We start from the raw sequence: 14,220 nt of genomic DNA on the forward strand, positions 1-14,220 counted from the left end.
TGATTTGCTCCAGATCACACAGCTAGTAAGAACTAAAAGTAACATTTGAACCCAAACCCTTAGTTTCCAGAGCTCTTTTTTATTGGGTCATTGCTCTATCACTTGCCATTTTAAATTCTGAGATCCAGAATTCTTCCCTCTTCTACACAGGCTATCCATCTCTTTCTCATTGATGCTGTTAGGGTTCAGGAGACCCCATAACATTGGGACCACAGACCGGTATTGAGAGGTGTCTCAAAAGCTTGAACCCATTTCCAAATCAAGGGGCAAAGTTTATTGTAATTGTAACGCCAATTGAAGCCGGCTAAGTTCCAAAAGGATTTACAAAGAACCAGTAACAAGAAGACAAATTTATAGGAAAAAAACAGAGATCTACTGCTTCATGTCTCTGATAAGTTAATTTTATTATGCCCCCAATATTGAATTTTATGGTTTAGACATGGAGATGGAAAAGGACCCCACCATTTGTTTCAGAAATCCTGTTATCACAGACCATTGGTATCTGGCAGCCAGCTGTATCTGTGCAACAATAACACTGTCAAAGCCCGGTGGCTTTAGGGCTACTGGCACATTTCTCCTAGAAACTCTATCCCATCAATGTCATTCATGCTATTTCTCAAACATAAGTAAACCTTTTAAAAATATATTTTTAATTTATTTTGTTAAATATTTCCCAGTTACATTCCAAAACATTTTAACATTCATTTTACAAATGTTTTTTTTTTTTTTCTTCTTCTGGATACACATGTATATTCTTTTAAAAAAATTATCATTAATTTTTAAAACTTCTGAGTTCCAAATTCTCTCCTTCCTGCTTTTCTACGACCCTTCAAGAAGGCAAACAATACACTCTCTGATTATATATGTGAAATCAAAGGATCATAAGATAGTGAACAGTTATTTCTGAAACTTCCTGGAGTTTACCCAGAGCCCCTCCATAGTCCTTTGGAACACTTAGTAATTTTTTTTTCTTTTATTCTGAGGTTTTAGATCCTTGTCCCTTGTGATAGGTATTTAACCTTGCTAGACAAATTTAAATGACTCCTGCTCCTTTATCCTCGGGGTTACAATCTACTTGTCAAGTCCAGGCTGGGCACCTCCGGGGAATAGTAAGCTCCCCTGCCCTCTGGCTCATGTTCCTGGTTTTTATTTCTTTTTCTTTCTCTGTCTCAGTCTGTCTTTTTCTCTCTCCTCTTTCCCTTCCCCCCCCCAAAAAAAATGATCTTGGGATGGATTCCCACCCTCCTCCTGCAGTCAGAATTAGGAATCAAGGGATCTCAGAAGTAGCAATTAAGTGTTAGGGTAGGAGGAGAAAGGAAAGTTGGAAGTTGGGAAGAGGTAGGCAGTTTATATTCCTCTTTCCAGCTCTTCCTCCATTCCCCACTCCTTCCCTTCAGGGAGAACCCCTAAATTACCTAAAAAGACAGGTTAGAAGTAGGGGAATTACCTGGGAACCTGCCTAAGGGCATGATCTAGCTCTGATTTTGAAAACCCCTGATTGGTGCCTTTTTCCAGGTTCTAGGTCCAGTTCTTTCCTCTCTCCTATTCTGGGGATGAGGACGTTGGGTGGGTGGGAGGCAGGTGCCACGGGGGGCACCGCGGGGTGCCGATTTCTCCACTTTGCAGCCACCTAACGAGATTCCAGTTTGCTAAGCTAAGCAGCCTGCTTTGTATATGAGAAAGCTAAATTTTTTGCTTTGTCATTCTGACTCTGGCTCCCTGCCCACCTTTCGTAGAGAAAAGGAGGGAGTGGCTTCTGGTGGCTTAAAGTAACACGGGGAAACTGTTGTCAGACAGAGCTAGGGAGAGAGGAAGCCCAACATGAAGAGACGGGCCGATCCCCACGACGTGAGTGAGACCCCAGCCCCCCCCACCTCTTTTTCTCTCCCTCTCCCCCCTCCCCGCTCGCTCCAAGCCTCGTTCTGGCTCCGGATCTGCCCTTCTCTCCTTCCAACTCAGCCGGCACTTGCAGGGGCTGCTTCAGACTGGTTCGAGCCTTTGCTGGGTTACCCGGGAGGGGAGGGGACCCGGGCTGGCCAGTCCAGGAAGGGTTGGGATGCGGTTAATGCAGGGAGGTTGCTGGTCGCTGTTCGGGCCCATCTCTATGGGGATTAGGAATCAAGGGATCTTAGAAGCAGCAATCAAGTGTTAGGGTGGGGAGGAGAAAGGAAAGTTGGGAGTTGGGAAGAGGTAGGAGGGAAGGATGCGCCATATGGCACCGGGCTGGAGGATGTTGGATGGAACAATCTGACTGTGGCCGCGTCCTTCTCTGGGGAGAGTTTCTGAGGTGGGAGTCTGCCCCTTTCCCCCCGGCTGTAAAACCCGGGCTGGAAACCGACGGCGTAGTGGACTGAGGGCTGATCTTGGAATCCTGGGTTTTGAAAATTGGCGCTGTGTGACTCCGGGCTTCGTGTTTGGAAAGCGGGGAGAATGTCATCATCTCCTTCCTGGGATCATTGTGGGAGTGGGGGGTGGTGGTGAGATCGAGCGTTAAGGGGTTTTTGAACTTTATATAAAATCATCTCATATTGTTAAGCCTACTAAAGACAGATCCTAGTCTTCACTGACTAGCTTAAGAGTTTGGCAACCTTGATATTAAGGTTTTCCTTGGAGTGATTTGTCATTTGCTTTGAATCACAGTGGTGGAGTTTACCCATCTGTGAAATAGGCTTATTAGTTGCTGCTCGAAGTGGCAGTGTGGTGAGAGGATTTGAACAGATAACTTTGGGCTTCTCTCTATTTATGAAAGAGTTGTTTTGTATTTTCATTCTCATCTGAAAGGAGGCAGAATGGTAAAGGATAAAGAGTACTGAGTCTGGAACTGGAGGTTATGGGTTCTAATCCTAGTTCTGTCCCTTGCCCACTGCCCTCAGCCTCAGTTTCCACATCTGTAAAAGGAGGGGGATTGGATTAGATGACCTTCCAGCTCTAAATTCCGGACCTTCCATTTCTGGGCACTTAGGACAATTGCTTACCGATCAGCCTCAGCTTTCTCATCTGTAGAATGGGGTTCATGCTGCTTGTAAGGAAAGTGTTTAATCACTGTATAAATACTATTAATAATACTAATAAGTTCTTGAGATGGAAGTGCCCTGAAGTTATAAGATATTCTTTACCCTACTTAGGGTTTGACCTTTCAAAAGAACATCACCCATTCATATAATCAGATTTCTTTTTTTGCTATAAAATCCAAAGGATGACCCCTAGGCTATTTCAGGAAAACTATCATAGAGGATCTTCAAGTTTTTTTATTCTAGACTTTCTTGAATTGTGTTTGCTGGATGGGATGGAACCTAGAAAGGAAAGTTCATTTCTTCCCTTATTAAAACTTTGGATGGTTTCAGTCCATGGTCAAAACTTTGGCCTCTCTGTTGCCTTTTGACACTTAACTTAATGTTTAACTGGGTCCATTCTCATACTGAGAAATCCTGGTCTGCTTTTGAAGGTTTTATTAGGGGGAAGAGTTAGCCAACTTTTGGCACAAAGGTTGAAATTTTTGCTTACTTGAAGCCTGAGTCACCGGTACTCTATAGCTCAGGGCAACGTTGTGTTTTAAATCCTAGGGTTAAATTACAGAAGGTCACTCTCTGGGGAAGTCCCTCCCCCTGATGACTGGCATTCCCGGGCTCTTGTTCTTAAAGGAAGGAGCCACGGACTTTGGGCTCTCTAACTTTGTGTGCTAGACTAGCACACCAGATCCCTACGGAGCTGGGTTTAATCTCATCCAGAAACGGCCCTCCGGGCTAGCTGACCTGGAACCCCTAGCAGGCTATGAGCAACTAAAGGTAGAGTATCGGGGACGGTTCTTGGGCAACCTAAACCCAGCAACCCGGCCTTGCCCGCTTTGTCAATTGTGCCTGGATCAGACTTGAATTAATTTCATTCTGGAACCGAAGCAGGTGCCCTTGATGCTTGGAGCCAGAAATAGGTGCCTTAAAATTCTGTTGATTGGGTTGCTGGGCTTCCTTCTTTTGAAATGGTGTTGTAAGAAGTTTTTCATTTAAAAAAAAAAAAAAAGCTTTACTTCTCCCCCCCTTTCCCCCCCAATTGCCTTCCTGCTAAATACTGTAATCATTTTGCTACTTAAATATGTTAACTTCCAGTTTAATTCAGCCAATGTTACTTTGGATCAAGGATTATGGGGATAGGGGTAATAGAAAGAAAGTAATAAAAACAATCGGGAAACATGAATTCATTTACACAATCATATCCTCAGTGGTCTGTAACCAATCTGTTAAAAACTAAGGATAACAATCCTTAGTTTTCTTTCTTTCTTTTTTTTTTTAATTGTTAAAAATATTTGCCTCAAGGCCCTGGGTTGGATGGGGGAGGGATTAGCCGCACTGAACCGGGTGTTGGGGGAAAAGTGCAAAGCTCTTTGAAGAAATCAGTTTCCCATCAGGCCCCTCGGTAGCCCGGAGCCTGTCGGGAGGGAGATGGTGGTAGCCGAAAAGGAAGAAATAACTACGTGGGGTTTTAGCAGATAACAATCCCTCTGCTAACAGAAAGAGAGGTGAGTCAGGCCTGGGAAAGAGATGCTTGTATGGGGATGCTGGTGCACCTGGTGAGGGAAGGGGAGGAAGAAGAGGAAATCTGGGAGGAAGATTAGCCTAAAGTCTTTTCCCGCCTCATCTGGCCAGGACTCGGCACCCCTCCCCCATTTCTGCATTTAAAGAATTAAACTCTGCACCCAGATCGAGGATCGTGGGGACTGAGTGTGGATCACAACATAGTATTTTCACTTTTGTTGTTTGCTCGCATTTTGCTCTCATTTTGTTCCTTTTTGAGCTGATTGTTCTCGTGCAGCGTGATAATTGTGGAAGTATGTATGGAAACATTGCACATGTTTTACCTGTATTGGATTACTTGCTGCCTAAGGGAGGGGTTGGGGAGAAGGAAGGGAGGGGAAAAAAAAGGAACACAAGGTTTTGTAAGGGTAAATGTTGAAAACTATCTATGCTTATGTTTTGAAAATAAAAAGCTTTAAAATTAAAAAAAAAGAATTAAACTCATTCTTTTTGGATCCCTTGCAGCGTCCAGTTTTTAGGGAGTTTTTAACCCAGCCTTTTCTAAGGTTTAGATTTCCCCAGGATATGACTGCTCATTTCCTACTGCTCAGAGGTGGGGTGGGGAAAGGGGAGACAGATTTGATCCCAGTATTTAAGTCTTCTCACTCGGGGCTCCTGATCTTTGACTAAATCTTGAAGGTTCTAACCTGGACTTCTCCCAGGCAGAGCCGCTTTTAAGAGAAACCAGTTTTGTAAGGGAAGAAGCAACCCTATATTCCTAGTAGGTAGCTTTAACTACTAAAATTTCACGTGGCCAGACTGGCCCCTCTTCCGGTGGGGCTGATCTCTTTGTTTAAGTGTGTGAACACTCAGGTTAAACCTCTCAGCTGCCAGGTACAGGCATTTTGCAGCTTAAGACCTCTCTGGGTTTAGAAAAAAAGGGGAGGGGGAACTAAAAGAGACTCATACTTTTTTTTTTTTTTTTAAAGAGACACAGCAAAGAAATGTGACTTGAATTAAGACACGGGGGTAGGTGAGTGAGGAAAGAGTTAAGGCATCTGGAAAAATCCTGGTTTCAGAGATAGGGGGCCATGTTCAGAATACCCCTTCAATAAATTACTATCTATGACTTAATACAAGCTATTCAAGTTTTCTGGGTCTCAGCTCAACTGCCTATAAAATCAGAAAAGTGAGAAGATTGGACCCAATCAGAAGTGTTTCGGTTTTTTTAACCTTTTGTTGTTTATTGGCATGGACCCCTTCTCAGAAAAATGATTTTTAAAAAAATACATAAAATAAATGCATAGAATTACAAATGAAAACTAATCATTGTCTATCTGAGTGTCTAGGTCTCTTCCCATTTGTCTGTCCTCTCCTCTCTCTGTCTCTCTGTCTGTCTCTGCCTGCTCATACACTTCAGGTTAATAATACCTAAGCTAAATGAGCTAATAAGCTAAAATAAGCTAAAAAGGTTTTATTAATCCCCAAAATCACAAGTATAACATGGGATTAAAAGGAAGGAAGCATGATATAATAGAGGATTTGGATTCAAATTCCTCTTGGAGCCTCATCTGTAAAATGAAGGTCTTGAACATAATGGTCTCTGAGGTCCCTTCGTGCTTTGTCTATGAGCATATGACCCTTTTTATAAGTTATTTCCTTTTGTCTTAAGTGTATGAACATGAGCCCCTTTATAAGTTATTTCCTTCTAAATATATGAGCTCCTTTTTAGTTACTTCCTTCTATCTAAATCTATGAGCCTGCTGTCACACAGCTAGGAAGTGTTAAGTGTCTGAGAACAGATTTGAACTCGGGTCCTCCTGACTTCAGGGCTGGTGCTCTATCCCACTGAGCCACCTAGTTGTCCCAGTATGAGAGCCCCTTTCTAAGTTACTTCCCTCTATCTAGATCTATAAGCATATGAGCCCCTCTCACTTACTTCCTTTTATCTAAGTCTGTGAGCATATGAGCCCCTTTCTGTTATTTCCTTCTAATTCTATGAGCATATGAGCCCTTTTCTGTTACTTCCTTCTATCTAGGTTCTAGATACCTAGGTCCTATGAGCATATGAGCCATTTTATAAGCTACTTCCTTTTTTAACAAGTTATTTCTGTCTAAGTTTATGAGCATATGACCTCCTTTACAAGTTATTTCCTTTGTGCCTCAGTTACCTCATTTGTAAAATGAGAGTTGGACCAGATGATCTCTGAGGTCCCTTCATGGTTTTGTCTATGAACTGATGAGCTGAGTTTACATTCCAGGAGAATATAATTGCCCGAGGGCAGGGTCTGCTTACTGTACTTGTATAATATTATGTATTTAGCATTCAGTAAGTGAGACCTCTCTTTGTGTCCCTGTTGCTCAGTATAGTACCTGGTGCATTGTAAGGGCATCATAAATGCTTGTTGCCTTCCTGTATAATGGCTCCTTATTGGTTGAAATTGTTGGACATCATGATCTTTCTTCCCTGAACCTCACAGAATACCCCCTCTACCTATTTAAAATGTGTATTCTCTTTTAACACTGTTACTTGTGTAACTGTTGTGAAAGACAAGAAGTATGTAGTACAGTGGAAATAGCTGGTTTGGCGCATGAATTCCACCTGTGTCACTCTGTGTGTGACCCTGGGCAGTTTTTTAACTTATATGGGTCCTTTTCCTAAATGAAGAATGAATAACAATGAACTTTACTTTCCTGATCTTGTAAAATAAGAAGCTCTAAAAGAACTAGCTGATTTCTCTGCGTCCTTCCAGCTTTAACTAAACCCTTTGTCTTTTTAACCCTTTTTATTTCAACCGTAGGAGCTTGTATCACAAACACTGGATATTTCCTTCCCTTTTGAGGCTACATCAGATAGTGGATAGTGCCCAGAAGGCTTGTGACTTGTGGATCTCACTTTTTTCTCCTGTGAAATTTTCAGTGCTCTGATTAATAGAATAATAATCCCCAGCTCGATCATAAATGTTTGTGTATGAAGTCAATACATGCTTTTGATCTGCCTAGAATTCCACTCATCTGTTTGATTCAGAGCATCAATGAGAAGTCACACTGACTTAAGAGCGTGGGAACCAGGGTTATTTGTGCCATTTAAACCACCTGGGATCTCAGATCATAGAATTAAAATCTGGAAGAAGGACTTGGACCTAGGTCACCTGCTCCAGTGCCCACCTTGGGCAGATCTGGAAGGCTGAGACACAAATGAAGTGATGGGGTCCTAAACCACACCAGCAATAAATTACTATCAAGGCAGCGTAGCAGGAATGTAGCCCACAGTCCTATGCCTGCAATTCAGTGATATTTTTAGGATGACTTGTGCTAGGCACAGTGCTAGGCACATAGGAAGCCTGACTCTCCCACTAATTCATTAAACCTCAGTGAAAAGGTTCTCCCATCCCAACTAGGTATAGTTTTTGCTTCTGTTTTCTTCAGATAAAAAGAATAAATTAGAGTTGCTAATTTTAAAATCAAAAGTGAATCCCTCCCCCTCCAAAAAAAAAAAAAAATCAAAGGAGAAGTAAGATTGAGATTAAGAGAATTGGTTTTGTTGTCCTTAGGGGCTTTTTCATCAACCCACTCATTTAACAGATGAGTAAACTCAGGACTAGAGAGTTAAAAGGACTTGCCTACAGTGAAATAGAATATTCTAGAGCTGGAAGGAATCTTTTGTTCATTCGTGACTCCATTTGGCATTTTCTTGGCAGGTAAGCTGTAGTCATTTGCCATTTCTTTCCCCTGTCCAATTTACAGATGAGGCAAACAAGGTTAAGTGACTTGTCTAGAGTCGCACTGTGTCTGAAGTTAGAATTAAATTCAGGTCTTCCTGGTCCCATGCCTTTGGACCCACTGGGCCAATTTGGCTTTACAGAGGAGTTGTGAGTGGATCCTTAAAGGCTTCTAGCTCTTCAGGATACTTTTTGGCCATACTTAGAAAATGAGTGGTGGCTTAGAAAGTTTTTTTGAGGAAAAGTGGGCTTTAAGAAGTAGGATAGGAAAAAGGATAGCCACTGAACACCACTGTGATTTCCTTGGTAGAAGGAACTCTTTTTTTTTTAAACGACTATAAATTGGTGATACCTTTTGTATAATTTAATTCTATGAGTTGCCAGGGGGCAGCTTACAAGTGAAGTGACTTGCTCAGGGTTTCATGGGCAGCAGGTATCAAAGGCAAGACTATAGAACACAAGACTTCTTGGTTCTGAAAGCATATCACAGTGCCTTTCTTAAGAGATTATGTGATATAAAGTAGACTATCAAGTAGATTGGCTGGAGTATAATGGAAAGACTTAAGGTCTCAAGGGGGAGAATTGTCAGACCACAAGTTTTAAAGCTGGAAGGAGTTTTATTTTATTCAATTTACTCATACATTGATTTATTCATTCATTCATTTATTTGGAAGATGATTTAGAGATGACTCAGGCCAACTATTTCATTTTATAGGTGAGGAAACTGGATCTAATTTGCAAAACAGCTATTTGAATACAGCTTCTCAAAGGAGGGGTTTGGATTCCATAGTCCTGGGATTCCAAATTGTTGTTTGTTTGATTCCTTCTCCCCCCCCCCCCCTTTTTTTTTTTTTTTTTTTTTAACTGTGTGATTAGTGTTGAAATTGAAAGGGACCTTCTTTGCCTGGACAGGATTCATCTCAACAAATCACCTAGAACCTGTGTTGGATAGTTCTCATAATGGATAGGTCATTCCCAGGCCACCTTTCTTGATTTTGGACAGCTCCAGTGGGTAGGAAATATTTTTAAAAATTTTTTTCTTCTTCTTTTTTGTGTGTGCAAAGCAATTAGGGTTAAGTAACTTGCCCAGAGTAACACAGCTAATCTTAAGTGTCTGAGGCTAGATTTGAACTCGGGTCCTCCTAACTTCAGGTGGTGCTCTATGCACTGCACCGTCCAGCTAGCAGAAATATTTCTTAATGTGAGATTGCAATTTGCCCCAGGACAACTAGATGGTGCAGTGTTTTCATCAGCAGGAATCGGGAAGCCTCATCTTTGTGAGTTCAAATCTGACCTAGCTGTGTGACCCTGGACAAGATACTTAACTGGTTTGCCTCAGTTGCCTCATCTATCAAATGAATTAGAGAAGGATACTGGCAAACCACTCAAGTATCTGCCAAGAAAACCCCAGATGGGATCACAGAAACAGATGAACAACAAGAGAAATGTTCCATGCATGGGGCTAAGTGTATGAGGAAATAAAAAAAGGCAGGATCAGGCTTATCTTTACATGTTGATCCAAAGACTTTCCTGCCCTGTTGAGGAAAATTTTCTCCTTGTTCACCCCAATTCACTCCCCTGCCAATTATTGGGCCTTTCATCTCTGCTGGGCACTTGGATATAGAAACCCATCGAGACAAGTCCCTTTCTATCTCTTTGTGTGATGATGTTTCCACATTGAATTAAGACACTGTGGCAAAAGCCAGAAAAGATTTAAAAAAGAGACAGGTGTGAACCACTCACTCCACCTGCATGTTCTCTTCTAGCTCCTGAGCATCCTCCAACTTAATTAGCATGTTCCCAAATCTGGGATTCTCCAGGCTTTAGTTTGAGCTTCACCTCCTTCTGTTCCCTGTATTATATTGTATTTATCCATCTACATTACACCCCACCTTCCTCAAATGCTTATTGGATGATTGATTCTTTTTTTTCCCTTTTATTTCCTCTCCCCTCTCCTCCTCTCCCTCCCTCCCCCCGCTCCCCCCCAACCGCATTGTGGTGCACTATGTGCACATAATGCCCTGGGTCATCCAATCTAATCTCTTCACTTTACGGAGGAGACAACTGAGACTCTTTTAGATAGAAGGAAGGACTTTGCCAAGGTCTCACAGCCGGTACTTGGCAGAGGAAGGGATTGAACTCGGGTTCGCTCTTTGCCAATCCTGCCCTCCTCATTGAATTCCTCAGCCTCCCTCATTACTGTGCAATAGTTGAGGGCACCAGATTACAAAATAGCTTCCTGTTCTTATTTTAAAATGAATTTTTGATCTTTTCATCTCATATTGGAAGAAAGCCCTTTTGTTGCTTTTTTTTCCCCCCTCTTTGTCAATTAAGACAAGATGCCTGTTGATCTTGAGGTAAAAAATGTGGCAGTAGGCGTTTATGGATGGGGCGATGGAGCCCGAGAGAGATTACAAGATTCTCAGGAATGGCAATCCATACTTGAAATGATCAAAGTCACGTGGTCCATTAGTAAACCTGACACTGAATTAATCTGGCTTCTCTGTGGATTCCAAGTGGCAGGTTAATAAAAAGGGAGGGGGAGGGCAGCTCCATTTCCTGCTTTTTATTGAGTCCTGACTCATAGGGTCCTTTAGATACCTTCTGTCTACTGGGGGTAGATGAAGTCCCATGGTGCAGTGGAAGGATCTCTGAATTTGGAGTCTGGAGTGTGGTACAGCAAAAAACACCTCCCAAACTCGCAAAGTCATAGAACCCGAGTTCAGATCATGACACCAAGTTCTGAACCTGGAGTCAGGAAGACCCAAGTTTGAATGCTGCCTCAGAAACTTAACTAGCTTCTGACCTTTAGCAAGTCTGTTCTCTTAGCATCACTTTTCCCATCTCTAAAACGGGGTGATGTTTGTAAAGATCAAATGAGAAACTCTATGGAAAATATTTTCCAAACCTGGGTTGTGAGAATTTCCAGAGTCCTTAATTAGCTGTTGCCAAATAAACCAGCTTAGGAGACAAACAGAGAGGTGAGCAAAGTACAGTTTATTCATTTAAGAGGGTGAAACAACACATCAATGGTGATGGGCATATAGGCTTTAACTGGGGAGATCTGTCTCTCCCCCCTCTCTTTCTCCTTCCTCCCTCGCCCCCATCTCTGTTTTTCGCTGCCTCTCTGTCTCTATCTTTCTCTGTCTCTCTCTGTCTCTCTGTTTCTCTATCTCTGTTGCCTCTCTTTTTTCTCTCTCTGTTTCCATCATCTGTTTCTCTGTCTCCTCTTTTTTCTCTCTCTGTCTCTGTTTCTCTGTCTCTGCCTCTCTATTCCCCTTTCCCCCATCAGAGTAGATGGTTTTGACTCCAGAAACACCATGGCTCCTAAACGGTTGACCTCTGCAGACATTTCTACTCTCTCCCTTTTTAGCTTCCTTAGAGAGGAAGCTCCTTGAGGACAGGGATTAACTTCCTTTTTTTTTTCTTTGTATCCCTAGCGTTTGCTACCTGTGATGTTGTAGTTAAGGGTCCTTTTGAGGGCAGCTAAGTGGCACCCAAGTGGATAGAATACCCAGGCCTGGCATCAGGAGGATTCCTTTTTGTGAGTTCAAATCTGGCCTCAGACACCTACTAACTGTAACTCTGAGCAAGTCACTTAACTCTGTTTGCCTCAGTTTCCTCATCTATAAAATGAGCTGGAGAAGAAAACCATTCTAGTATCTTTGCCAAGAAAACCCCGAAGGCATCATGAAGAGTCAGATATAACTGAAAAAAAAAAAAAAGAATGAACAATAACCAAAAAAGGACCTTTCAAACTTTAAATAGGTGATTGGGGTTTGTGAATGTCATTTCTTCCCTGCTTAGTATCTGTGTATCCTTAGGCCCATTCTGAGTCTGGTTCGTTATCTATTTGTGCTAGATGACTTACTTCTAGGATTCCTTGAGACTCTGAAGCTAGAATCCTGTGATCTTCTGTGTTTGCCACTTAGTGCTTACTTGGCACAGTGTTTTGTCATCCAGTAGGTGCTTAATAAATGTTTATTGATTGATTTTTTTCCCCACCATTTGCTTACCACTATACTTTGGATGAAATGACGAACAATCCCTATCCTAAACCTTCTGCAGGGGGAGGCTACAGCACAGATAAGCAAACTATAGGAGTTCTGAAACCTGGGGAGGGGATAATGGAGAAGACTTTGGGGAGAAGGTGGTCCCTGAAGTGAGTCTCAGAGAAGGCTAAGGATTGGAAGCAGTGCTGAGGACAGTGAAACTATAGGCTTAAGTTTGAGGAGAAACTCTCACCTCCTCTGGGATAGTAAGGGGAAGATCAAAGCAATGTCCCCAGCTGGGTGAAGGCAGTTTGTATATGCCTTTAATATTACTTCCATTGCACTTTTAGGTTTCCCAAATGCTTTCCTCATAAGTTATAAAGTACTGTCATTGTTAATTTCCATTTTATTGATAAGGGAACTGAATCCAGGAAAGGTTTCACAACTTGAGAGCTCCCTGCTTCTATCTGAAGTGGGATTTATATCTTCATCTTTTGATCCCAAGTCCAACACTCCTTCTATGTATCGGGATGTTGGAAGGTCCTGCCAGCTAGATAGAACTAGCCTCTTAATTGTTGTTGTTGTTGTTTTTTAAGGGAACAAGGAGCAGGGTGTGGGTATTTACCCCATCTTATCATCTCAAGTGTACTTGATTTCAAGGGATTTTTCCCTCTTTTTTTTTTCCATTAATAGAATTTTATTTTTCCAAATACATGCAAAGATAGTTTTCAACCTCTTCAAAACCTTGAGTTCCAAATTTTTCTCCCTCCTTCCTTCCCCAAGAACAATCCAATATAAGTTAAACATGTGCACTCCTTCTAAACATTCCCATATTCATGCTGCACAAGAAAAATCATCAAAAAAGAAAAAAAGAGAAAGAATAAAAAACAAATAAACAATAACAACAAAAAAGATGAAAATGCTATGCTTTGATCCACATTCAGTCTCCATAGTGCTCTTTCCATCGCTAGTCTGTTATTCCTTCTTTTTAAGGTTGTCTCCAAATGATTCTCACTAGTTAGGGCTACTGTGGACAAGAACAAAAATGTGGACTGCCTAAGGCAGAATTTAGGTTTAGAATCAGGATGGGTCCTGGCTAGTTCAATAGCTTTGGGTTAAATGAGGAGGCACCTGGTTTCCTGAGAACCCCCTGTAAAATGAGATTGCTAATAAGTAGGTAGCCAGGATTAATTGATTTCCTAGGGAGCTTGGAGATCTTCAGGTGAAATACTCTATTTGGAGCAAATTAGTATTATTCCTGGCCTCCATTCTCAAGGAAAATATATGCCATGGAAAATATTATATACAGGAATGTTGGCTTATCTTTCTCAAGTTTTTCTGATATGGAGTGCCATTTTGGAAATTTGAAGAATTCAGATCTTAGTAGCTGTGGGGGTTGATCAAGTCATTTCACCTCTGTCTGCCTTAGTTTCTTCATCTGTAAAATGGGGTTAATAGCACCTGCCTCCCAGAGTTGTTCTAACTGTCAAATTAGATAATAATTATAAAGCGCTTAACACAAAGGCTGGAATGTATGAAGCGTTATTTAGAGGTGGACTAATTATCATGATTACTTCTTACACATATGAAATACTACATAGATGTTAACTAATTATTATTACTTGTCTTATCAGTCAACTAGTAAGTACTTATATGCCAGGTACTGTACTAAAGTCATAATACAGACATATACAAACAAGACAGTCCTTGATCATCTAATGATGGAAAGCCCCATATGTAAAGGAGTTGAAAATTGGATATGTGGGTATGAAGTGATTACTTGCTTAGTCAACAAGCTTTTATCTATAAGCATTTATCAAGTGCTTACTTGTGTGCTAGGGGATACAAAGATGACACAAAACTATTCTTACTCAAAATAAGTTGGCTGAGGATGCATTGAGATTGATATAGAATACAAATCTGGCCTCAGACACTTAACACTTCCTGGCAGTGTGACCCTGGGCAAGTCACTTAACCCCAGTTGTCTCAGCAAAAAAT

The 14,220-nt window shown here is 41.5% G+C and overlaps 1 protein-coding gene across 3 annotated transcripts in view; it reads left to right on the forward strand.

Annotated features, from left to right (window-relative positions):
- The first annotated feature begins 1,734 nt into the window (after positions 1–1,734).
- The window catches only part of TXNRD1 (thioredoxin reductase 1), a 66,044-nt gene continuing 53,558 nt past the window's right edge, over positions 1,735–14,220 (forward strand). The window contains exon 1 of one of the 3 annotated variants that reach the window (XM_051961290.1): positions 1,735–1,848. In XM_051961290.1, coding sequence (XP_051817250.1) covers positions 1,822–1,848 — 27 coding nt within the window. In that variant the 5' untranslated portion in view covers positions 1,735–1,821. Of the gene's footprint in view, positions 1,849–3,603; positions 3,786–4,296; positions 4,514–14,220 lie in introns of those variants that run through there. The other 2 variants (XM_051961291.1, XM_051961292.1) reach the window with 2 other exon arrangements.

The sequence above is a fragment of the Antechinus flavipes genome, chromosome 5 (genome assembly GCF_016432865.1).
Source record: "Antechinus flavipes isolate AdamAnt ecotype Samford, QLD, Australia chromosome 5, AdamAnt_v2, whole genome shotgun sequence".
Taxonomy (NCBI): domain Eukaryota; kingdom Metazoa; phylum Chordata; class Mammalia; order Dasyuromorphia; family Dasyuridae; genus Antechinus; species Antechinus flavipes.